At 44.6% G+C, this 27,035-nt stretch overlaps 1 protein-coding gene across 3 annotated transcripts; it reads right to left on the reverse strand.

Annotated features, from left to right (window-relative positions):
• Window positions 1-14: 14 nt before the first annotated feature.
• Window positions 15-26,060, reverse strand: DDB2 (damage specific DNA binding protein 2). Of its 3 annotated transcripts, none has more exons than XM_047775821.1 (10): window positions 25,952-26,060; window positions 25,675-25,831; window positions 24,434-24,570; window positions 23,876-24,067; window positions 4,586-4,731; window positions 3,230-3,329; window positions 2,961-3,138; window positions 2,495-2,637; window positions 894-1,058; window positions 15-747 (listed from the first exon to the last, which is right to left on the reverse strand). In XM_047775821.1, exons 2-10 carry the CDS (start codon window positions 25,799-25,801, stop codon window positions 643-645), a joined length of 1,293 nt encoding a protein of 430 aa, XP_047631777.1. In that variant the 5' UTR covers window positions 25,802-25,831; window positions 25,952-26,060; the 3' UTR covers window positions 15-642. The 3 variants fall into 3 exon arrangements, with proteins under 3 accessions (XP_047631777.1, XP_047631779.1, XP_047631776.1); XM_047775823.1 differs by having other exon boundaries at window positions 15-400; window positions 702-747; window positions 25,675-26,058; XM_047775820.1 differs by having other exon boundaries at window positions 25,675-26,059.
• Window positions 26,061-27,035: the final 975 nt, after the last annotated feature.

Below are 27,035 nucleotides of genomic sequence, written 5' to 3' on the forward strand. Positions count from 1 at the left end.
ATCCACTCCAAAACTCAGTTGGGTATGGTTTTATTGGCCATGTGAATAGTGAGCACACATCAAAAACTACTACCTGACCCTCTGGCACTGCGTGTCAGAGAAGAAAAAGAGAAGCTTGGCTCCAGGCTAGATACAGCAGGGACCCTCAGGGCAGCTGGGTCGCCAACTCTGGAGAAGTTTCTGGAGCTAAGTCCAGAGCAGTACATGCCAGTGTCCCAGTCCCAGTGCCCCTGCTTCAGCCCTAACACTTGGATACCTTTGGCCCTTCAACACAAAGCCGCCTCTTCTTGAAGAACTTGTTCTCATATGGCTCCAAGCCCTTGCTTGGCCCCCACCTCCATAAATGTCTCTCATTTCCGCATCCCAGCTTCCTCCTGGCTCCAAATGAGAATGTGATAACCTAGGAGGAGTGAAACCAATCTGACTTGCACCTTCCATTATCACCCTCCGAGAACTTGGGGCTGGCCCGAGGAACCTAAGACTTGGTAGGGAGATACCAGGAAACTAGACAGCAGCCGAGCATTGCTGTGACCAAGGCAAAGCAAGAGGGATGGAGGGCCTAGGCCAAAGAGACCACTGTCTCCTGGTTATCTTCTTTGCTGTCTACAACCCTGGGGTGAAGGCAGTGGGGCTGGGCTGAGGTTAACCTGCACTGAACCTTGGGGAGTAGGGTGGGCTTGACCAGCCTGAGACGCACTCACCCATCACAGAGGCCAGCGTGTCCCCCATGAGATTGAACTCATTGAGCTGCAGAGACAAGGGGGTAAGCATGAGAAGGGCGTGAAGGTACTGGGAGAAGGGCACATGAGGACTAATTTCTGGTCCTTTTTTGGTCAGTAAGGTAGGTTGGGTCCCTGCTTTCTCCCACTATTATTTAAGGGCCCAAGCCTCACCGACATGATACCAGAGGATTCTGGGTCATACAGCTGATACATCATCTTTCCTGAGCTTCCATCAAACACATCGATTGTTCTTAATTCGTGAGGGGTACAACTTTTGAAATTAGGATCTGGGTATCGGCCCACGACAATGAGGTTGTACCGAGGATGCCAGGTTGCCTAGGAGATGAAGAGGCTGGTCACAAGAGTAAGTGCAGAATACTATCAAGAGGGACATCGAAAGTAATCTTTACCACCACCACCGTTAATACAACTGCCAACCATTTAATAACGAAGAGAAGACCTACATGAAACGACAAAAACAGTTTGCAAGTGCGCGTGCATCTACCACTGCAAACCTGAAATCCCCAGCCCGCCTACCTTACCCTTAGGACACCTTCAGGCCTTCTCTCTCTTTTGCATTTCCTGAGATCATACCAGCTGATAAATGTTTTAACATCAGCCCGACCCAGACATTAACCAGAGAGGTGAGCCTATAACAACAAAGCGAAAAGCCTCGGGAAACCAAAACCAAACAGGACATACGTTCTGAGGTCATCACGCTGTTCTCCCACCTCCATCGGCCTGAATAATGAGCTGAGTAGAAAATGGCTAGTGGCTGAAAAGGGGGAGGATACCTGTGTTCCCCAGATCACCCTGCTCAAAACAAGTCTGGCAGTTACTACAATGACAGAACCCGATGGGGTTTTCCCCAGAAAGCGTTACGAGGAAGTTTCGAAGGAGAAAAGACGAGGTTGGTAGGAAGAAAGGAAGAAGTAGTACAAACAATGGCTTGGAAAGAACTCACACCTGGGATGCTGTCTGTTGGCCTGGCTGGATACCAAGTGGGAGATGAGGACAGAGGATCCGTGGGAACACCAACTGGTGAGGGACCGGGTGTTGCTGAGAGCTTGGACTTGATCTGAGGTACGTGAGGGCCACTCCACTACTGAATCATCACTGTTTAGTGAGTACCGACTAGGTGCTAAGCGTGGGTCCCCTATGCTTTAAATATGGATTTATCTCACAACAACCCTGTCAGTCAGATACCATTACTCCCTTTTTATAGATGAGGAAACTGGGATCCAAATTTGCTTAATTCGCCCAAGGATTCTAACCCAGGGGGTTTGCCTGCTTGAACTATGCTTTACTGACCAAAGAAGTCCAGGCGTGAGACCTGGAGGTCTGAAGAGGGGCTGTGGGTCTAGAAAAGAATACACAGAGCAGAAGAACTGGCAGGGTGCATACTGCCTGAGGGCGTCGGCAGGAAAGAATCACCAGACTTGAACTCTGAAGGAGGGTGGGCGCTGAGGCTAGAGAAGCCGCTAACAGAAGGATAATGTTGTTTGCATATCAGCTGCACACACAGGTCACTAAAATGGGAGATCTGGGCTGTGTCCAAAAAACTCAGGAAAATAAGCTTATCAAAGAACCATGAAGAAAACTGCAAAATAGTATTGCAGAGCTGGGACATAAAGAGCAGAGAGTAAGGGACTGCTTTGTGTCAGGGAAGGAAGAGAGCTGGGATTAAAGGCTTCCGTATTTGCCGCCTTCTTCCAACCCTGGGTGGACGTGACCCACCCCATGATCACAGCTCCCTTCCCTCCATCACTTACCTTGATGGGTGTCAGGTGCTGGAAGTGGCGGTGAGGGTGTGGGATCAGACTTGGGGGACAGTCCCACTGGGAGGCAGAGTAAACCCGGATCTCGCTCTTCTGGTCAGTGGTCAGCAGCTGGGCTCCGTCGGGACTGAAAAGAGCTGGTAAAGTGAAAAGCCCCTGAGCCCAAGGAACCACAGGCCCCCTGCTGTCCTTGCCCTCATGAGCCTCTTGCAGGGGCACCTCCCTCCCACTCCTCTCCAGACAGCCATGGTGGCGGGGAGGTGAGTCTGGGCTGCAAACAAAAACATTCTAGAAACTCGGCAGCTGATGGGGACAGCTATAGTCAGAAAGGCTCCCAGACCTCAGCGTGGCCATTATCGGGGTAAAGGTTTGACCCAGTGGCTTCTACACTTTGAGGGAAAACCCCAGAAGCAGTTGGGTCTGCAGGGTCTGCGGAAGGATGAGCTCTGGTATATCACACCTGCGTTGACAGGATGCCTGTGCGGCAGCGAGTAGAGGAAGCTGGATTTCCCTCTAACCTGGCGCAGGTCCCAGATTTTCACTGTTTGATCTACGGAGGCTGTGGCCAGGAACCAATCACAGCATGGGTTCAAGGCCACATGGGTCACTTTCTTTTTGTGCATTCTCAGATTCCAAAGCTGCAGAGAAGAGCTCGGTTCAGATGGGGGTGCAGAACCGAGGCTGGGGGTCAGAGAGGGAAGGGGAGGCCCTGGGCTCCAGAGAACACACCTCCTTGCCGTCCAAGTTCAGCAGGATCACATGCCCCACATTGTCTCCTGTGACCACCACTCGGCTTCTGACCGACACATCCAGGCTGCAAAACCAGATGCTGGAGGGAGAGACTGTGCTGTAAGATTCTTGGGGACAGAGGCAAATTCCATGTATTCAGTGCTGCAGTTCATGTCTAATGCAGAGCAGCCAGTAAGTACATGTTGCGTGAACTGTCTTGCTGCGGACTCCCAGTGACGAGCACTCAGACTCATCTACCATCCAGACAGAGGGTATGGGGGTGATGGGGCTCAGGAACTTGTCCAGTTACTACTGGGCCTGGGACCCTCAGCTAGTAAGAGTCCCTGAAGTTGCCAGACCCAGAGTCATAGGCAAGTGCCCAGACTGGCTTGCCCCCTACAGGCCTGGCTATTGCTCTCTCTACTCCTCACCCTTTGGGCCAAGGGAGATGACACACTGAACAGGGACTGCCCAGCTGTTCCTCACAGCTGGCTAGAAAGGAACTTCTGCCCCCTTCTGAGCATTTAGGGGAAAGCTCTGTCTTCCTTGCTCTTTTGTCCTCAGGCTACTTGAGGATGAAGAGAAGGTGCTGGGGGCTGCTTCAGGGATCCTGATGCCCAGCCAAGACAGCGCAGAGTCACATTTTCCCCCTCAAATCCTGGCTATATATCCTTTTGCATCCCCTGTTAATATCTTTCAGAAGGAGAGCTTCTTGTAGAAGAATAAGATGGAGCTGAGGCCACCCTGTCCTGTTCTATTGCTCGTGTATTTCTTAACCTGTGAGGCAGCCTGGTGCTAGTAAGACCCCTACACCCTCAACTGCTTAGGGAGCAGAGTTGTGTCTCTAACTAGAAGTCAAAATGACGAGCATTTTGTAATTTCTCCAGCCACTCACTCTTGGGGAGTCCAATGTGTTTTATGAACATGCTTCTATCCATTTACGTTTCTATCAAGAAACTGGCCAGGTCATTATACCCCAATGAACACAGAGAATGGAACCTTAAGTTCTTAGTTCCTGCTCCAGGCTTTAAGTGGCTTTCTAGACTAATGCCATGTTGACTTGTCTAGTGAGAATCCAGGTCTACTCTACTACAGGAAAGACTGACAGAGGAGCCAAAGCCCTCCCCTCAGAGAAAAGCTGAGACTCCAGAACCCTTCCCTGAAGCAGTAACCCACCTGGCCCAGAGTAAGAGCAGTTACAGAAAGAGTGTGAGAAAGATGGAAGGGTGGAAAAGAGCTGACACCTCTCCTTTCTTCCCTGTGCCATGTCTCAGTGGAAGAAATGGGATGGGATGCTCTCACCAGAACTACATGGAGAGCCTCGAAGCCCTCTCCCCTACTAGTTAAACTACTCACTTGCAGGTGCCTGAGCTGGCAAAAACTCGGAGAGTGTTGCCTTTAAAGTCTTGCAGCCTAGTTGTTCCCTCCATTGAGGAGGTGAAAAACTGGTTGGCATTGAGAGGGTTAAACTTCAGCCCAGTGATGCTCCCTCCAGCTCCAATCTAACACAAGGAAGAAAAAAGCCAGTGAGTGACTATGGCCCAGGAAAAAAACAAAGCCTGGGTGCACATACTCTGCTCGGACATAAGAGCCGGCCAGGCTGCACTTGGGGCCAGGCCAGCTTAGATGCTTTCCATAGTACTCTTTATTTAAGGTTTTAATTTTATATTGTTAATTAACAGGCAGTAAATTTGGTTGCTTTAGGGACACAGTTCTGAGTTTTAACACACATACAGATGTAAATAACCACCACCAGAACCAGGATGTAGAGCAGTTTTGTCACCTGTCCCCCAAAATCCCTCCTCTCCTACTGTAGTCACATCCTCCCCTGACCCCTGACCCCTAACCCCTCGCAACCACTGATCCATTCTCCACCACTGTACAGTGGTTTTGCCTTTGACAGGCTGTCATATAAATGAATCATGGTTTAAAGCATTGTGAGACTGGCTTCTTTCATTTCATTCAGCATAATGCCTGAGATTCACCCAAATTGCTCTGTCTATAGTTCATCTCATTTGATTGCTGAGTATTCCACTTTGTGGATGGACCATAGTTTCTTTATTATACACATGCTCTTTTTACAAGCACTTCAGCTTGGAACAGTGGCTGGTTAGGAGGGCAGGTGTCAGATCTGAGTTCCTTTCTGAACTTCCAGACCTCCCAGACAATGATGAAAATAATTATGGGAGTTCCCGTTGTGGCTCAGTGGTTAACGAACCCGACTAGGAACCATGAGATTGCAGGTTCGATCCATGGCCTCGCTCAGTGGGTTAAGGATCCGGCATTGCTGTGAGCTGTGGTGTAGGTCACAAAGGCGGCTCGGATCCCGCACTGCTGTGGCTGTGGTATAGGCCGGCGGCTACAGCTCTGATTCGACCCCTAGCCTGGGAACCTCCATATGCCACGGGTGTGGTCCCAAAAAGACAAGAGACCAAAAAAAGAAAAAGAAAATAATCATGATGCCATTACTAACATAAGTTTATTAAGTGCTTATGATGTATCAGGCATTGTTTTAAGAACTTTATATCCTCAAGGCTCCTCTTCCCCTTCTATATACTCCTGCTATCCCACCCTTACCTCTACAAGGCCTCTTACACAACATCCACTAAGTCATTCAACATACTTTTCATTCCCTCTATAAAGCACTAACCAATGCCCACGGTTCCCCAAAGCCCTGCTGCTAGTAAGATAATCTGCTCCCATTAGCCCTCTAGTTGAGGTCTATGCTTACAGAGGGTTATTGTGTTTGTTATTAAACCTGTATATGCCAGTTGTACTTTTTATTGTAATCGTGTAATTTAATTAAACATGTAATTTATTAACCAATTAAACACTAAATTTCAAACACTTAAACATTTCATTAAACATATAATTTAGGAGTTCCCCTTGTGGCCCAGCAGTAACAAACCCGACTAGTATCCCTGAGGATGTGGGTTCAATCCCTGGCCCCACTCAGTGGGTTAGGGATCCAGCATTGCTGCGAGCTGTGGTGTAGGTCACAGACATGGCTCAGATCCCGTGTTCCTGTGGCTGTGGCTGTGGAGTAGGGCGGCAGCCACAGCTCCAACTTGACCCCTAGCCTGGGAACTTCCATATGCCACAAGGGCGGCCCTAAAAGCAAAATATATATATAATTTAAATAAACTTATGAAATATGTGCAAAAAGTAAGACTATTGTTATTCCTATGAAAACCACATTGAACACTTTGGAAAAGCTAGATGAAAAATGATTTGCTAAAAATAATAGTCAAATTAAACATAGTTGAGATAAACAATTAGGGTGGGAAATAATGAAAATTTAAAAAGAATCTATAATCAGATTGCTTCACAAGTAATTTTCAATTATGTCTCCACTTTTTTTTTTTTTTTTTTTTGCTTTTTAGGGCCGCATCTGCAGCATATGGAGGTTCCCAGGCTAGGGGTCAAATCGGAGCTGCAGTTGCTGGCCACAGCCATGGCAAGATGGGATCCAAGCCATGTTGTGACCTACACCACAGCTCATGGCAGTGCTGGATCCTTTAACCCACTGAGCGAGGCCAGGGATGGAACTCAAGTCCTCATGGATCCTCGTCAGGTTCATTACTGCTGAGCCACAAGGGGAACCCCCTGTGTCTCCATTTTTGAGAAATGAAAACTAAACCCTATAAAGAATGCATTTGGGTGTAGTTTATGTAAGACCAGGTGAACCCTAATCAGTGAACACTTGCTCTAAGAAAAGGACTGGCCCTACATCAAAGCCTTAGTAATAAATGCACACATAAGCATTTTAAAGTAAGGTGCATGAGTGTTCTAGCAAGGGTGACTAAGTAGTTATGACCAACTTTTGTGCTGATGACTAACCAAATCTCGACAAAATATGAAAAAGAAATATGTTTGAGGAGTTCCCGTCATGGCGCAGTGGTTGACGAATCTGACTAGGAACCATGAGGTTGTGGGTTTGGTCCCTGCCCTTGCTCAGTGGGTTAAGGATCCGGCGTTGCCGTGAGCTGTGGTGTAGGTTGCAGATGTGGCTCAGATCCCGCGTTGCTGTGGCTCTGGCGTAGGCCGGTGGCTGCAGCTCTGGTTCGACCCCTAGCCTGGGGACCTCCATGTGCCGCGCGAGCGGCCCAAAGAAATAGCAAAAAGACAAAAAAAAAAAAAAAAAAAATATATATATATATATATATATATATGTTTGAGACGTCCAATTCCAGGGCTAGTGGGTTAGCTGGTGTCAGGCCAGCCTTTTGTCAAGAACAACGACAGGAGTTCCCTGGTGGCTTTGTGGGTTAAGTATCCAGTGTTGTCACTGCTGTGGCGCAGGTCACTGCTGTGGCACAGGTTCAGTCCCTGGCCTGGAAATGCCTGCATGCAGCACATGAGGTCAAAAAGGGAAAAAAAAAAGAACTAAAAAAGGCAGATAATATATATGTTCTCAAAGGAAAGCTCCTAAAGTCAATGAAGAGCTACCAAGGCATCAAGGACTTGAAATCTAGCCTCCTAGAGAGAAGAGAAGCAGAACAGTAAGCCTGACATTTAGATGCTGCTTTTCTTCTTGAGGCACACGCAGATAAGAAAGTGGAGAAGCAGAAAAGCTGACTTAAAAGTGGTGGCTTAGAAGCTGAGAAGCTGAGCGGAGATTCTGGCCATCAAGAGAAGGGCAAAAACTGGAGTTCAGACCTGTCAAAGAGGAGAGGTCTTGGAAAAAACACAGCTTTTAGTCAGGATCCCTGACACCCTCGAAATAAGAACAAACTGGAAATGGACCATCCCTCACAAAGACAAGTCCAGATTAAATTCATTTCAGTCTCTGACCAGATTAAGGTGATCTGGTTCCATCCTACTTGCCTGTCAGAGGGAAAAAATTCTCTCTGGAGGAAAATAACAGCACTCACAACTTCAAATTATATCTCTAAAAGTTTGGCATATCAAATTAAATCAAAATTATCCAGCATATCAGAAGTCAAGCTCAAATAATGACTAAGAGAAAAAAAAAAAGTTGAGTTCCCACCATGGCTCTGAGGAAACAAATCTGACTAGCATCCTTGAAGACGCAGGTTCAGTCCCTCAGTGGGTTAAGGATCTGGTGTAGCCATGAGCTGTGGTGTAGGCCACAGATGTGGCTCGGATCCAGGGTTGCTGTGGTGGTGGTGTAGGCCATCAGCTACAGCTCCAATTTGACGCCTAGCCTGGGAACCTCCATATGCTGTTGGTGCGGCCCTAAAAAATAAAAAATGAAAAAACCCCAAAAAACAAAAAAACAGTTGAAAGACACTCACAAGAGATCCAGGTATTAGCACTATTAGACACAGGCTTGAAAATAATTGTGATCAGCATACATTTAAAAAATAGACCTAACTGGAGTTCCTTGGTGGCCAGTGGTTAAGGATTCAGTGTTGACACTGCTGTAGCTCAGGTTCAATCCCTGGCTTGGAACTTCTGTATATCATAGGTGTGGCCAAAAACAAAAAAACAAAAAATCCAAAAAAACCCAAAAAAACCACACACACACAAATAAAAATTTAAAAATAGATCTAATTTAAAAGGACAGAAATTTCAATAAACATGTCTCTGAAGAAGATATACAAATGGCCAGTGGCACATGAAAAAGTGCTCCACATCATCAGGCATTGGGGAAATGCAAATCAAAACCACAGTGAAATACTACTTAACACCCACTAGGATGGCTATAATCAAAAAGATCAATGGGGGTTCACTGGTGGCCTAGCAGTTAAGGATCTGGCGTTGTCACTGCTGTGGTGTGGGTTTGATCCCTGGCCCAGGCATTTCTGCGTGCATGGGTGCAGCCAAAAAAAAAAAAAAAAAAAGACAATAATATGGTTTAAGAATAGAGATAGGAATTCTACAATGTTATGGGAATTCTATAGAACGGAAGAAAATATGCAAACTCTCTGATAAGGGGTTAATAGTGACAATATATATGGAACTCACAGACAATTCAATAGCAAAGGAAACAATCTGATTGAAAAATGGGCAAAGGATTTGAACAGACATTTCTCCAAAGAAGACATACAAATGGCCAACAGATATATGAGGAGGTACTCACATCACTAATTATCAGGGAAATGCAAACCTCCAGTGATACATCACCTCACACCCGTTAGAATGCTTATTATTTTTAAAAAAAGTGATACCAAGTGCTGTCCAGGATGTGGAGAAAAAGAAACTCTTGTATACTGCTGATTTGGGAATGTATATTGGTAGAAACAGTATGGAAACAAGAATGGAGGTTCATCAAAAAATTTAAAATAGGGAGTTCCCGTCGTGGCACAGTGGTTAACGAATCCGACTAGGAACCATGAGGTTGTGGGTTCGGTCCCTGCCCTTGCTCAGTGGGTTAACGATCCGGCGTTGCCGTGAGCTGTGGTGTAGGTTGCAGACGCGGCTCGGATCCCGAGTTGCTGTGGCTCTGGCGTAGGCCGGTGGCTGCAGCTCCAATTCGACCCCTAGCCTGGGAACCTCCATATGCCGCGGGAGCGGCCCAAGAAATGGCAACAACAACAACAACAACAACAAAAGAAAAAAAAAATTAAAATAGAACTACCATATTATCTTTGAATTCCACTCTGCATATTATCATAGGGAAAATCCTGCCATTTGTGACAACATGTATAAACCTGCAGAACATTATGCTAAGTGAAGTAAGTGAGACACAGAAAGACAAATACTGCATGATCTCACAGGTACAATCTAAAAAAATCACTCATAAAAGCAGAGACTAGAATAGTGGTTGCCAGGGGCTAGGGGATGGGAAAAATGGGGAGATGGTGGTCAAAGGGTACAAAGTTTTAATCATTCTGGAGATCTAATATGCAGCATGTGACTAGAGTCAATAGTACTGTATTGCGTATTTGAAATTTGCCAAAAGAGTAGATCTTAAGTGTTTTCAGCATGCGCACGCGCACACAGTAACTATGTGAGGTGATGGATTTTAACTATTAATTAGCTTGATTGTGGTAATTATTTCACAAAATATACATATATTAAAATACCATGTCGTACACCTTAAATATGTACAATTTTTATCTGTAAGCCAAGTGTTGACAGGGACTGAAGTGGAAGAATTGAAGCCCTCTTTCCACTGCTGGTGGGAAACTGAAATGGAGAAGTTGCTTTGAAAAACAGGCAATTCCTCAAAAAATTAAACAGAAAGTTATCATATGACCCAAGATACATATATATGTGTGTATATGTACACATACACATATATATAAAAGCCCAAGAGATATACTCAAGAGAAATGAATATGTATGCTGATGTAAAAACATTTATACAGATATTCATAGGAACATTATTCATAATACGAAAAAAGGCTAAAAATCAATGACACGACTCAAACATCCATCTCAAGAAGGTGTAAAACAAGAAACTAAAACCAAAGAATGTAGGAGGAAAAAAAAAGTTAAGAACAGAAATCAATGAAATAAAGCAAATATACTGTGGGGAGAATCAAAAAAGCCAAAAATTGGTTCCCTGAAAAGACTAATATAATAAAACTGATAAATCTCTGGTGAGAATGACCAAACAAAGAAGGCAAAAATAACCAATTTAATGGGCAGAAAAAATTATCAACATAAATCTTAAGACATTTTAAAAGATAATAAGAGGATATCATAAATGACCCTTTGCCAACAATTTTTTGTCTTTTTTTTTTTTTTAGGGCCACACCCACGCATGTGGAAGTTCCCAGGCTAGGGGTTGAACTGGAGCTGCAGCTGCCAGCCTACACCACAGCCACAGCAACCCTAGGTCCGAGTCTCATCTGTAACCTGTCCCACAGCTCATAGCAACGCCGGATCCTTAATCCACTGAGCGAGACCAGGGATCAAACCTGCATCCTCATGGATACTAGTCGGGTTTGTTAATACTGAGCCACGACAGGAACTCCAACAAATTTTAAAATTCAGAGGAAACAGGCAAATTCCTAGAAAAGTACAAATTTGCTAAACTGACAGAAAAAAAGAAAAAATTTGAATAGTCTGATACCTATTTAAAAATTGAGTCACAACTGATCTGGCATTGCCGTGAGCTGTGGTGTAGGTTGCAGATGCAGCTCGGATCCCGACTTGCTGTGGCTCTGGTGTAGGCCGGTGGCTACAGCTCCGATTAGACTCCTAGTCTGGGAACCTCCATATGCCACGGGAAGTGGCCCTAGAAAAGGCAAAAAGACCAAAAACAAAACAACAAAAAAAACTGAGTCACAATTAAAAACTTCTTGCAAAGTAAATTCCAGATGCTAATGGCTTCGGGGTGAATGTAGTAAATATTTAAGGAAGAAGCAAGATCTAGGAGGTCTCGTTGTGGGGCAGTGGAAATGAATCCGACTAGGAACCATGAGGTTGCAGGTTAGATTCCTGGCCTTACTCAGTGGGTTAAGGATCCAGTGTTGCCATGAGCTATGGTGTAGGTCACAGATGTGGCTCGGATCTGGTGTTGCTGTGGCTCTGGTGTATAGGCCGGCAGCAATAGCTCCGATTAGGAACCTCCATATGCTGTGAGTGTGGCCCTAAAAAAAAAAAAAAAAAGAAAAAAAGAAAAGAAAAAAACAAGATCTATTTAAAAGACAAATTTTCAAACTATCTCAATTCATAGAAAAGTTGCAAGAATAATAGCACAAAGAATGGTTTTTCTGGAACCATCTGATAATAAATTTCTAACAAGATGTCCCATCACCCTCAAATACCTTAGTGTGTACTTCCTACAAGAATATTCTCTGACATAACAAAGTAAAACCATTAAAACTTGGTATCTAAAGTACTTCAAATTCATAGAAACAGAAAATAGAAGTGCGGCAGTGCGGCTGCAAGAGGAAGTGGAAACTGTTACTCAGTGGGCATAGCTTCGGTTTTACAAGACGAAAAAGTTCTGTAACTCTTACACAACAGTGTGAACATAGTGTTAACTGTACACTTTAACATGGCCCAGATGATACATTTTATGTTCTGTGCTTTTAAAGGAAGTGGTATCACTTGCTAAAAATATAATTGTAAAAGCAAAAAAGAAAAAAAAGAGAACATTTAAAGGAAAAGACTGGGAGTTCCCACTCTGGCTCAGAGGTAATGAACCCAACTAGTATCGATAAGGATGCGGGTTCGATCTCTGGCTTTGCTCAGTGGGTTAAGGATTCAGTGTTGCCCATGAGCTGCGGTGTATGTTGCAGATGCAGCTTGGATGCTGCATTGTTGTGGCTGTGGCAGAGGCCAGCAGCTGCAGCTCCAATTCAACCCCTAGCCTGGGAACTTCCAGATGCCTCAGATGCGGCCCTAAAAAGAAAAAAAAACCAAAATACATAAAGGACAAGATAGAATATAATAAACCAACCAAACAAAAAAATTCAGTTTACCACATTAACAGAATGGAGGGGGAAATCATGTGCTGACTTCAAAAACAAAAAAATTTTGATAAAATTCAGTTATCATTCATAAGAGCTTCTGGGAAAATAGGAATAAAAAGGGATCTTAATCTGATTAAAAGTATTTAAAAACAAGTTTTAAAAACAAACAAGCTCCTAGAACTGACAATAGCTGTCCAAACAAAAATTAATACATGAACATTAATGGCAGCTGTATCATAATAGCAAAGGGTGGAAACAATTCAAATCTCCACGAACAGATGAACAGCTAAACAAAATACAATGGAATATTACTCAACTACCAAAAGGAATTAAGTACTGATACCTGCTAAGACATGGATGACCCCTGAAAACAGTATGCTAAGTGAAAGAAGCCAGACCCCAAAAGACAAATACTCTATATGATTCCATTTATATGCAGCACCTAGAGTAGTCGAATTCAGAGACAGTAGCAAATTAGTGCGGCTAGAGGGAGAGGTAACAGAGTCATTCTTAAATGGGTACAGAGTTTTATTCTGGGGTGAAAACATTGTGGAGATGCATAGTGGTGATGGTTGTACAACAATGGAAATGTACTTAATGGGAGTTCCCGTCGTGGCTCAGTGGTTAACGAATCCGACTAGGAACCATGAGGTTGCGGGTTCGGTCCCTGCCCTTGCTCAGTGGGTTAAGGATCTGGTGTTGCCGTGAGCTGTGGTGTAGGTTGCAGATGCGGCTTGGATCCCCCATTGCTGTGGCTCTGGCATAGGCTGGTGGCTACAGCTCTGATTAGACCCCTAGTCTGGGAACCTCCATATGCCGTGGGTGCGGCCCTAGAAAAGACCAAAAAAAAAAAAAAAAAAAGAAATGTACTTAATGCCCCAGTTAAAATGATAAATGTTATGTATCTCTTGCCACAATAAAAAGTAGCAAAATCTTAATAATAAAACATAAAAAGCCTGCTATCATGGAGAACAAGACGAGGATGTCTGTTACAGACAACATTCAACAAAGTACTAGAGGTTTTTGCCAATGGTATCAGGCAAAAAAAAAAAAAAAGTGTAAAAATGGGAAAGGCAGAAATCAAACCCACATGATTTATAGATGACAAGATCATGTAGGAAAAAAATTTAAACCCTCAGAGAAATTACTAAAATTAGTAAGTATGAATTTCTACTTCCAATTATGATGGAGAATCAGAAACTAGATATATCCTCCTGCTTTACACAACTAATAAAATGGAAAAATACATGCAATAAGTTTTCAGGCACTGGGCGATAGGCAGCACAAGACAAAAGGGAAAGCAGCAAGGCGGCCTGCACTGCCCAGCTGACTGCCCTGAGAGTGCAGGCTGCAGCCCTGAGAGGAGGACCCACCGCCCAGCAGCATCACTGGGCTGAGACAGCTTGGGAAAGCCAACAGGGCCACCAACAGGGCAAGATGCTGGGGACAAAGACACGCAAGAAAGAGCATTTTGGAGATTTTTCAGAGGGGTCCCCTCAGATTTTTGAGTAAGCCCCCCCCCCTTTTTTTTTGGTCTTTTTAGGGCTGCACCTGCAGCATAGGGAAGGTCCCAGGGTAGGTGTCGAATTGGAGCTGTAGCGCCAAATCACACAATAGCAACACCAGATCTGAGCTGTGTCTACAACCTATACCACGGCACACAGCAATGCCAGATCCTTAACCCACTGGGTGAGGTCAGGGATTGAACCCCCATCCTCAAGGATACTAGTCGGGTTGGTTACCACTGAGCAACGACCAGGGAACTCCTTGAGTAAGTCTTGTATGAATGTGCATAAGGAAACTACACACGCCTACCCACCAGAAATGAATAAAAGGAGAAATCCGCAGAACAATCTATACTTTCACCATCCACAATGAAAACAGACTTAATATTACAGAACATTGAGTAGATTCCTCAGGACTCAGAGTGAGGCCAGGTCACATCTAGACTTAGATCCATGCTAACTGGAGTAGACTGAATAATGGGCCCCCAAGATGTCCATGTGCCAATCCCTGGAACCTGTGAATATTACAAATATGACAAAGGGACTTTTTTTTTTGTCTTTTTAGGGCTGCACCTGCAGCATATAGAGGTTCCCAGGCTAGGGGGTGAATCAGAGCTACAGCTGCTGGCCTACACCACAGCCAAGCAAATCAGATCCAAGCTGTGTCCATGACCTACACCACAGCTTATGGCAACAGCGAATCCTTAACCCACTGAGCAGGGCCAGGAATCGAACCTGTGTCCTCATGGATTCTAGCAAAGGGACCATTCCCCCCCCCCCAAAAGGGACCATTTTTAAAGCAGAAGAAGAAAAAAGAAAAATCACATTGAGAAGAACATAAGAATGAAAGCAGACTTTGCATCAGAAATCATCGTTAAAGTACTAAAAGAAGGTGGCTCCTAAGGATCCAGCATTGTTACTGCTGTGGCATGGGCTCAATCCCTGTCCCAGGAACTTCTGCATGCCATGGGCACAGTCAAAACAAACAAAGAACCAATATGCTGAAATACTAAAAGGAGGAAAAAATTCTGCAAACCTAGAATTTTATACCTAACAAAAGTACCTTCCAAAAAACAAACAAAAAAAGCCAAAAAAGACTTTTTCTCAGAAAAATGAAAGAAAAATACATCACCAAGCAACCTGTAGTATGGGAAATGTGAAAAGGAATCTCTTCAGGCAAAAAGAAAATGTTACCAAAAGGAAGTCTGGATCATACAAAGGGATGAAAAGCACTAGAAATGGCAAATATGTGGATAAATATTAAAGTTTTTAAATTAAATATTAAAAAAAAAAACCTTTAAAAGATACCTATCCTACAACCTAGCTATTACACAACCAGGTATTTACTCAAGAAAAATAAAAACACAGAGTTCACGGAGTTCCTGTCGTGGCACAGTGGTTAACGAATCCGACTAGGAACCATGAGGTTGCGGGTTCGGTCCCTGCCCTTGCTCAGTGGGTTAACGATCCGGCGTTGCCGTGAGCTGTGGTGTAGGTTGCAGACGCGGCTCGGATCCCGCGTTGCTGTGGCTCTGGCGTAGGCCAGGGGCTACAGCTCCGATTCGACCCCTAGCCTGGGAACCTCCATATGCCGCTGGAGCGGCCCAAGAAATAGCAACAACAACAACAACAACAAAAAAGACAAAAGACAAAACAAAAACAAAAAAAAAACCACAGAGTTCCCATCATGGTGTAGCAGAAACGACTCCAACTAGGAACCACGAGGTTGCAGGTTCCATCCCTGGCCTCGCTCAGTGGGTTAAGGAGTTGGCAATGCTGTGAGCTGTGGTGTAGCTCAGATCTAGCATTGCTGTGGCTGTGGTGTAGGCCAGCAGCTACAGCTCCTATTGGACCCCTAGCCTGGGAACCTCCATTCGCTGCAGGTGTGGCTCTAAAAAGACAAAAAAGAAAAAAAGAAAAATGAAAACATAAATCCACACAAAGACTTGTATATAAATGTCCATAGAAGCTTTATTTGTAACGGTCAAAAACTGGAAAAAATCCACAAATGCCCTTCAATAGGTAAATGGATAAATAAACTACGGTATACTGATATAATGGAACACTACTCAGAAAGAAAAAAAACCCCGCTGATATGTGCAGAAATGCACATGAATCACAAATATTTATGCTTCATGAAAAAAGCCAGAAAAAAAGGTATATATTATATGAGGTCATTTATATAAAAGTGTAGAAAATGCAAACTTATCAAGAGATAGAAAGGAGATCAATGGTTTTCAGGGGACAGGACAGAGGGCAGAAAGGGATGGGTTATCAAGGGGTATGAGGAAACTTCAGGGGTGATGGGTATGTTCATTATTTTAGTTGTGGTGATGGTTTCATAGTTTATATACATATATATATTGAAATGCATCAAATTATAAACTTTAAACATGTGCAGTTTGGAGCTCCTGTTGTGGGGCAATGGGATCGGTGGAGTCTTGGGAGCACTGGGAAGCAGGTTCAATCCCTGGCCTGGCACAGTGGGCTAGGGATCTGGTGTGGCCGCAGCTCCCACTTGGATCTGATTCCTGGCCTGGGAGCTCCATATGCTGCGGGTTGGCCAAAAATGAAAAAAACAGGAGTTCCTGTCGTGGCTCAGTGGTTAACGAATCCAACTAGGAAACATGAGGTTGCGGGTTTGATTCCCAGCCTCACTCAGTGGGTTAAGGATCCAGCGTTGCTGTGAGATGTGGTGTAGGTTGCAGACAGGGCCTGGATCCAGCCTTGCTGTGGCTGTGGCACAGGCCAGCAGCTGTAGCTTTGATTTGACCCCTAGCCTGGGAACCTCCATATGCCAAGGGAGCTGCCCTAGAAAAGGCTAAAAGACCAAAAAAATAAAAAATAAAAATGAAAAGTAGAAGTAAAATGTAGGACAATGAGAGAAGGGATAAAATGGAAGGAAATATATAGTTGTAAGAGTCTTACCATACATGTGAGGTGGTTTATTATGAAGATTCACTCTTGGAGTTCCCGTCGTGGCGCAGTGGTTAACAAATCCGACTAGGAACCATGAGGTTGCGGGTTCGGTCCCTGCCCTTGCTCAGTGGGTTAACGATCCGGCGTTGCCGTGAGCTGTGGTGTAGGTTGCAGACGCGGCTCGGATCCTGCGTTGCTGTGGCTCTGGCGTAGGCCGGTGGCTACGGCTCCAATTGGACCCCTAGCCTGGGAACCTCCATATGCCGCGGGAGCAGCCCAAGAAATAGCAACAACAACAACAACAAAAAAGACAAAAGACAAAAAAAAAAAGATTCACTCTTACAATAAACATATACACTATAAATCCAGGAGCAACTACTAAAAGATAGAAGGGAAAGGAAGAGAAGTGTAAATAATAATTCAATGGTGGAGTTAAAAATGGAATCATAGAAAGTACTCAACCAGGAGTTCTCCTGTGGCTCAGTGGATTAAGTATCCAGCATGGTCATTGCTGTGGCTCTAGTTATAGCAGTGGCATAGGTTTGATCTCTGATCCAGGAATGTCCATATACTGTAGATACAGCCCCCCAAAAAAGGGTACTCATTCAAAGAGGCAAGAAAGAAAAATGGAGCATGGAGATGAGACAAATAGAAATGGAAGATAACAGACTTAAACCCAATCATATTTATAATCATAGTAAATGCACATGGTCAAATGCTCCAATTAAAAGGCAGAGACTGGAATTCCCTTTGTGGTGCAATGGGATTGGCAGTGTCTCTAGGGCACTGGGATGCAGTTCAATCCCTGGCCTGGCGCAGTGGGTTAAGGGTCCAGTGCTGCCACAGCTGTGGCACAGGTGGTAACTGCAGCTTGGCTCTGATCCCTGGTCCAGAAACTCCATATGCCATGGGTGGCCAAAAAATAAAAATAAAAAAGGGCAGAGGTTGTCAGATTGGATTTTTTTTTTTTTTAACACTACCCATAGGAAATTCATTTTACATTCAAATACACAGACATGTTAAAAATAAAAGGATAAAAAAAAGATATACAATGCAAATGCTAATCATAAAAAGCTACATTGGCTATTTAACATCAAAGACTATTTCAGAACAAGAAATATTACAGGGATAAAGAGAGACATCTCACAATGACAAAGATGTCAGTTCATCAAAAGGACACAATTCTAAATGCATAAGCACCTAATAACTAAGGTTCCAAATGCCTGAAGCAAAAACTAAAGGAAAACAGAAAGAACCACAATTTTATAGTTGGAGATTCCAATATTCTTCTCTCAATAGGAATCAATAAGGATACAGAACATTTGAACATCATTAACCAACTTAAGCCAACTGACATTTAGAGAATAATGCACCTCAAAACAGCAGGATACACATTCTTTTCAAACGCATGTGGAACATTCACTAAGACAGTCCATATGTTGAGCCATAATACAAATAAAAATTGTAAATGAACTGGAATTATATAAAATGTCTTTTGTTCATAACAGAATTGAACTAGAAAATAACAGAGACTATCTGAACAATCCCCAAATATTTGGAAATTAAATAACCTACTTCATTCCTAATAACCTATAAGTCAAGAAGAATTCATAAAGAATTTGGAAAATAATTTGAACTGAACGAAAACAAAACATAACTGTGAGATGCAGTTAAAGACATACTTAAAAGGGAAATGTATAGCATTAAATGCTATATTAGAAAAGAAAGGTCTCAAATAAACAACCTAAGCTTCTATCCTAAGAAACCAGAAAAAGAAAAGGAAATTATATTCAAGCAGGAAAGAAAATAATAGGGAAAAATCCACAAAAAAGAAAACAGAAAAATAACAGACAAAAATCAATGAAACTAAAAGCTGATTCTTTGAAAATATCAAAAAAATTGATAATTCTCTAGCAAGATGGATCAGGAAAAAAAAGAGAAGCTGCAAATAACCAATATCAGAATATGAGGGAGGGAGTTCCCTGGTGACCTAGTAGTTACGGATCCGGTGTTATCATTGCTGTGTCGTGGGTTCAGTCCATGGCTTGGGAACTTCCACATACTGTGGGCACGGCCAAAAAAAGAAAAGAAAAGAAAATATAAGGAAGGGCATCACTACAGAGCCTACATTTTTTTTTCCAGTCTTTTTGCCTTTTCTAGGGCTGCTTCCCGCGGCATATGGAGGTTCCCAGGCTAGGGGTCCAATTGGAGTTGTAGCAGCTGGCCTATGCCACAGCCACAGCAACACAGGATCCGAGCTGTGTCTGTGACCTACACCACAGCTCATGGCAATGCCGAATCCTTAACCCACTGAGCAAGGCCACGTATCAACCCACAACGTCATGGTTCCTAGTCAGATTCATTAACCACTGCGCCACAACAGGAACTCCCAGATCCTATGATATTAAAAGGATAATAAAGGAACACTATGAAAAACAACTTTACACCACTAAATTCAACAACTCAGATAAAATGGACAAATTACTTGAAAGACAAACTACCAAATTCCTTCAAGAAGAAATAACCTAGGAGTTCCCAGAATGGCTCAGTGGAAATGAATTGGACTAGTATCCATGAGGTGGCAGGTTCGATCCCCGGCCTTGCTCAGTGGGTTAAGGATCCGGCATTGCCATGAGCTGTGGTGTAGGTCACAGAAGAGGCTCAGATCTGGTGTTGCTGTGGCATAGGCCAGCAGCTGCAGTTCCAACTGGACCCCTAGCATGAGAACCTCCATATGCTGCAGGTGTAGCTCTAAGAAAGACAAAAAAAAAAAAAAAAAAAGACTGAAAAAAAAATTAAAAGAAAAGAAAAGTCAAGTAGTCAAGTGGAGGGAATACTCTCCAATTCTTTATATGAAGTCTGCATTACCCTGATACCAAAACCAAAGGCATTACAAAAAAAAGGAAATAAATATTTTTGAGAGGTCATCATCTAGTACAAGAAGATTAAATTAGAATATGATCTAATAAGTAAAATACAACAAATTCTAGGAAAGAATATTTGCATAAAAATCTAAGTAGAAAAATGGGTGTATAATAGTATATACATGCATATAAAGATGCCCCAAGTGGGGATTTCGGGTAATAATTTATTCTTTATACTTTTTTTTGCATTGCTTGAATTTCTTATAATGAGCATAGATCATTTTTACAATGAGAAAAAAATAATCTTCACTTTGTAATACATATCCCTTTGCCAAGGGCCTGAAAGCTATAAAGATCAGATCCAAGGTCAGGTGAAAAAAGAAATGATGAAAAGAGGCACCACTGCTCCCTCAATCACTGGTCTTAAATCAACACTCTGCCATCAGTTTTTGGGAGTAAAAACAGACAACTGTCCAGACTACCATACCCTTCTGTGCCAACCTAGCTCCCTGCCAGTCACTCAGTCAAATGCCCAGACCAATCTCCACAATAATATGAGGAAACTTACATGCATTATAATAAAGGCTGATGTAAACCAAAAGCAGCTTCAGCTTGACACAAGTTCAAAAGCAGTTATCATTTCCTTTTTGGTCAGGAGGCTCTTCCCTTAGGACACTCGAGCTATTTCCTTTTTTTTGTCTTTTTGCCTTTTCTTGAGCCACTCCCGTGGCATATGGAGGTTCCCAGGCTAGGGGTCCAATGGGAGCTGTAGTCGCTGGCCTACGCCAGAGCCACAGCAATGCAGGCTCGAGCCGAGTCCGAGACCTACACCACAGCTCACAGCAACACCGGATCCTTAACCCACTGAGCAAGGCCAGGGATCAAACCCGCAACCTCATGGTTCCTAGTCGGATTTGCTAACCACTGTGCCACGACGGGAACTCCTCGGGCTATTTCTTTAATTTCTCTATTCCCAAATTCTGGATGCCTATGGGGAAAAAACCTCGTCCTGCCTGACTCCAGGTTCTGACTTCAACTTAAAGCTGCCCATTCTGGTGGCCACTTGTCTCACGAGCTGGGTGGAAAGCCCACCAGGTTCTGTCCACAGCACCCCTCTGGCTGCCCTTCTTCTGGCTTTAGGCACTTATTTTCGTGAATACCCATCTCACACTTGGAATCCTCTCCTTCAAGCCTATCTAACCTGGCCTTTTCTGATGAGCTGCTCTCCAAATGCTCTGCTTAAAAGAACTCACCCTGGGAGCTCTCTTGTGGTGCAGTGGCTTAAGGATCTAGCATCGTCACTGCAGCAGCTTGGGCTGCTGCTGTGTTGTGGTTCAATCCCTGGCCAGGGAACTTCTATACGCCAGACATGTGGCAAAAAACAGACAAACAAGCAAAACTCATCCTGGGTTTACCCTGGACCTCTTTTATTTGCTTTTTAGGGGTGCACCCACGGCATATGGAGGTTCCCAGGCTAGGGGTCCAATCGGAGCTGTAGCTGCCAGCCTACACCACAGCCACATGGGATCCAAGCTGCAGCTACGACCTATACCACAGCTCACAGCAACGCTGGATCCTTAACCCACTGAGTGAAGCAAGGGATCAAACCCGCAACCTCATGGTTCCTAGTCAGATTTGTTTCCACTGCGCCACAGCGGGAACTCCTACCCTTGACCTCTTTTACCTCTAAACCAGAGGTAGGAAAACAGTGAGCCAATGCAGAATCCAGTTCACAAATGTGTTTTGTTTAGCTACAAAGCATGCTGAATTTCATTTAGCTCCCAACATTAAAACTCAGTATATTTTAGGTTTTTGTTTTTTGTTTTTAAGGGCTGAACCCATGGCATATAGAAGTCCCCAGGCTACGGGTGGAATTGGAGCTGCAGCTGCCAGCCCATACAGCCACAGCCAACTCGGGATCCGAGCCTCGTCTGCACCCTACACCACAGCTCACAGCAGTGCTGGATCTTAGCCCACTGAGCAAGGCCAGAGATGGAACCCACATCCTCTCAAATACTTCTCCGGTTCGTTACCACTGAGCCACAATGGGAACTCTGAAACTCAGTATATTTTAAATTGAAAGGCTTGTGCACTGTTGGTAGGAATGTAAAATAGTGCAGCCTCTATAGAAAACAGTATAATAGTTCCTCAAAAATTAAAAATAAGAGTTACTATAGGATCCAGTGATTTCACTCTGGGTACGTAACCAAAAGAACTGAAAGCAGGGAGTCTAAGAGCTATCTGTACAACCGTGTTATAGCAGATGATTCACAAAAGCCGAAAGGTGGAAACAACCCAAATGTTCATCAAGAGATGAACAGATAAACAAAATGTGGTATATGCATTCAGTGAAATATTAATCAGCCTTAACAAGGAAGAAAATTCTGACACATGCTATAACATGGATAAACCTTGAGGACATTATGCTAAGTGAAGTAAGCCTATCACAAAAAGATATATACTGTATGATTTCACTTTTATGAAATACTCAGTCAAAATTATAGAGACAGAAAGCAGAATGTTTTGCCAGGGGCTGGAGTTAGTGTTTAATGGGGAGTTAGTGTTTAATGACTACAGAATTTGTTTTGCAAGATAAAAAAGTTCTGGAGACTGGTTACACGAGAATGTAAATGTACTTAATGCCACTGAACTACACACTTAAAAATGCCTTAGATGGTAAATTTTGTTATGTGTGTTTCATCCCAATTTTTTAAAAAAATCAGAATATCTCAGGCTTCAATCATCTTCAGTTGACCGCTAAGCACCATCCTACATCATTCTTTTATCTGTCTGGCTTCTCTAGGCATGTGAATTGGTGACTCCAGCTCTAAACTTCACAGGACAGCCCTCCAATGTTAGTCCTCAGCTGGACAAGTGAAGGGTCTTCTCTTCCATGGAGGGGCCAATACCCCTCACCCCTGAGCAATTGATAACAAACACTAGCACAATTAGGACCATCCTTAGAGTTCCCGTTGTGGCTCAGTGGTTAACAAATCTGACTAGGAACCATGAGGTTGTGGGTTCGATCCCTGGCCTTGCTCAGTGGGTTAAGGATCTGGCGTTGCCATGAGCTGTGGTGTAGGTCACAAACGGGGCTCGGATCTCATGTTGCTGTGGCTCTGGCGTAGGCTGGCTGCTACAGCTCTGATTAGACCCCTAGCCTGGGAACTCCATATGCCGCAGGAGCGGTCCTAGAAAAGGCAAAAAGACACACACACAGACCATCCTCACTCATCTATGAAACCTTCTCTATTGACTCTAATTCACAAAAAGTTCTCTCAGGTTCTGTAGTATTTACCATCTGTGATGCTACATTGTTAGTCATCTTGTATGTATACACCCACCCATCCAATTACACTACTCCCAGCCCCGCATTCATTCAACAAACACAAAGCATCTACTCTAGGCCAACCATTGTTCCAGGCACTGGGGATACAGTGGTCAACCAGAAAGATAAGGTCCCTGCCATCATGGTGCTTACTTTCCAGTGCGTAAAAACATACAAATGAGTAAAACATTTCAGGTAGCAATAAACACTGGGGGGGGCACAGGAAGAGAAGCAGGGTAATGAATAGGGAGTGATTAGGTGGGGCGACTTTAGGCAGAGCAGTCAGTGAAAGCCTTTCTGAAGTACATTGAGCTGAGACCTGAATAAGAGAGAGCCAGCCATGAGAAACCCATGGGAAAGGGCACTCCAGTCAAAGGAACACCAAGTGCAAGGATCCATCTCCAGGACTAGAAGTGGCTAGTATGGCTAAAGCATAGGAAATGAGGGAAGAGAGTAGCACAGAGGAGACCAAGGAGACCAGAAGGGGCTTAGTATGTGGTGACTTACTGATCAATATTCCAAACTTTCTCCTATTTTAAGGGCAGGCATTCAAGAGAGTTGAGTATCATCACCATTCACTTGTTTGAAAATATCCACAATTAATTTCCCTCCCAATCATCTCATCACTAGATGACATTTCATCCTTTCAACAAACATTTTTTTCGGCACTATCATCTGGCACAGAGAACTGCTCACCCCTTTAATGAAGGTGGGTTTGTCCTTTATGCCAAAGTTCCAGAGCAAGATATCTCCCCCTTTGGAGCCCACAGCCAGGATCCTGGGGTGAGTTGGGTGCCATGCCAGGGATGTGGCCCTCCTGTCAAAAGGGGCAGCCTTTTGGAATATCCGGTAAGAAGCCAGAGTGTGCAAAAAGGACTGCTGGAGACCCTGACACAGAGAGAAAAGAATTAAGTCGAATTAAAACACAAGGGTAAATTGCCAATCTCTGACTCCTTCACAGATGAGGCCTGGGGCCAAGGCCTCCTACTAAAGGAAAACTAACTGCCTGGCTCTGTACATACATATATTTGCAATATACATGATTTAACCATGGAAAGCAAGGGGGCAGGGTGCTGGGACCCCTACAGCATAGGACTTCTACCTGGCTGAGTGCCCAGTGAGGCAGTCATCAAGAAGTGGGTGTCTGACCACTCTGACAATCTGCTAACCCAACCCAGCATCTAATTTTGGACCATCCTGTAGTAAAAAGGCACCATGCAAATCCTTGAGCACTTTAGCCAGGAAACACCTCACCTGCTGTAGTGATGGCCAGGAGGCTCTGCCCAGCTTATAATGATGGAGAGCCCTGATGATGCTGCTGCATGGTGCGGGGACCCGCAGGCTAGCCAACCCCGCCCAAAGGCAGCCTGAGTCAGATCTTCTGCTGGAACCTGCCAAGCAGAACAGACACATATTTTCCGCTCCATTCTCACTCAAGAGTGATTTTTCTGCTGAAACATCCCAGAAAGAAAGACTTGTTGGTTCATTAGGCATAGATAATCTCTCTTATCACCTCCTAAGGCCTTTCCCACCTTCTGCTCAGTCTCACCCAGCACAAAAAATAGTGAGTAGGGATTCAGCCCCTTCCAAAAAACATTCCCCAAAATAGTAATTCTTAAGAGAAATTAACTATGATCTTGCAGGGTTCCTGAAAATTGCGCCAAAGAAACACACAAGAACTGCAGAACTCTTCCCATTTGGGGCCGGAAAACTCTTGATGGGGTTGGGTGACAATTTTAAAATCACATATAATGCACAATAAAAAGATTTTAGGATTTTAAGAAAAAGCAGTTTCTTTAAATTCTATTTTAAAGTAATGTAAGAGGTGACCAATTGTTGGTCCCAAGTCCAATCTGTTCTCCTGAAAACCAGCAGGATCCAGAGGGTCTGGCGTGGCGCTAAATTCACTAGGCTACTTTTGGGGAGGCAGCTCCACCTAGAACAGGAATAAAGCAACTCTGGATTATCAACATGTATTTGAGGACCAGATCCCACCTCTATGAATCCCACCTCTCAACAACCAATTCTTTCTTCTCTTGAACAAAAAACCCTTCAACGACCCCCTGCTTCAGTCTTTTCAATTCCCTGCATTCCTTACAGCCCCAGGTCCAAGAACCAGTAAACCCCAAAGAATGCGTCATCCCAAGAGAGGAAGGAAATGAAGGGTTCTCGCAGCTAAACCAAGGATATACAGCTACACCTCCAGGCAAGGTAGGATTATTTTAAGCAGTCCCTAGTGAGTAAAAATCCTGGTACAAACAAGGATTTTGGAGTCTGTTGTGTCCTTTGTAATGTAACTCATCTGCCTCTTCCCATCACCTGAGGGAGGTTAAGCCAAGCTCCAAGGCGTCAAAGACCTGCAGATAAAATTCCTAGCCTGAGGCGTCCAAAATTTGGGACAGCCTCGAACCTAGGAACACCCATCCCCCCATTCCAGCCTCTTGCGTGAGAACCCCAAACGGCGGAATTATTAAAGCAGCAGGCGCAGGCAGTACCGGGGCCCTTCAAACAGAGCTTCTTGGCCTCGGCCTCCAGCTCCCGGGGGCTTCTGTTCCTCTTGCTCTTGGGGCGTAAAACCACCTCAGGGGTCTTCTGGGTTTCTGGGCGTTTCCTGGGAGCCATCGCGTCCTCCGTGCGAAGGGGTACTATGCCCTATGCCGAGATCACCAGGGGAAGATTGAGAAGCTTCTGGGGAGAAATAAGGGAGGGACCAGGGAGCCCGCTGAGCCACAGGTAAGCCAACTAAGCCAACTTCCCGCCAAACAGGCTCACCGGGAAGGCGGGGGCGCGCGCGGAGAGATGGGAAGTGTGTAAGGGGAGGGCCTCAGCCGCTCCCCAGAGAAAAGGGATGCCGCCTGCCTACGTGTTGGCCCTCAGCTAGTCCAAGTCAGCTGACCTGCCAGAAATAAAGATGGCCGCCAGCGCAAGGCCTCCCGAATTGAAGCCTCTTCAGGAGGGTCTATGCCAGGCCTATGGGCCCCTCCACCCAAGACCGATGCCAATCAAGCCTTCGGCTCCGCCTTCTCTACTTTCTAATTGGTGACCACACCCTCTCGGGCTTTGTGATTGGCTGATCCGTACAGTTGGTGTGGGGCGGCTTTATACAATGCTGGCCGCTTCCCCGCTGTGAAAACCGAGCCGATTCCTTCCGCCGGCCTTGCGGTCTGTGGCAATTACTTAAATGTCTCCAGCTCCGTCCAATCTCAGCTTCTCTGTGGAAAGTGGTTAAAACTCAAAGCTTTTAATTAAAGTTTCCCCAAACCTGTTGAGTGTCCGCCCAAAGAGCAGCGTGGGACAGCGACGATGGGCCTATACAGCGTGCAGCTAACTGGGCTGAGGCCTTATGCCTACGATTTCAGCCAAAGGCCAAGGCAGGGAGTCTCATAGGTGTCCCGCCCGGCCCGACAGGGAGATAGTTTGGATGCACCCCACTTTCCGCGACGAGCCAGGCAGAAGCTGGGGTTAGTCGGACTGCTGGTCCTTTCCTTCCACCCGCCAAGTCTGGTGCCAGATGCTTTGGGAGGGTGAGAGGAGACAAACATGCATTAGTGGTAGATCCTGCACTTCAGGAGCTTTCAGACAGGTAGGGACAGAATAGAGTTGCAAAAAATATCTCTTGAAAGGAATGAAACTCCAAAAAAAAAGCTGGAAAAAGCTTTCTTCCAATCAGCACAAGGTGTTAGAAATGGCAACCACCAGGGGAACGGGCACGCTGGTGGCTTCTCCTCTGCAGACCTGTAGCTCCGTTACAGAAGCAAGTTGTCCCCAGCCCACTTACTAAGACCAGCCATTAGTTTCACCTCTGCAGGGTGCTCATTTCTGGGGGATCCTTAATGACCCTTCCGCTAAAAGGTTT

The sequence above is a fragment of the Phacochoerus africanus genome, chromosome 4 (genome assembly GCF_016906955.1).
Source record: "Phacochoerus africanus isolate WHEZ1 chromosome 4, ROS_Pafr_v1, whole genome shotgun sequence".
Lineage (NCBI taxonomy): Eukaryota > Metazoa > Chordata > Mammalia > Artiodactyla > Suidae > Phacochoerus > Phacochoerus africanus.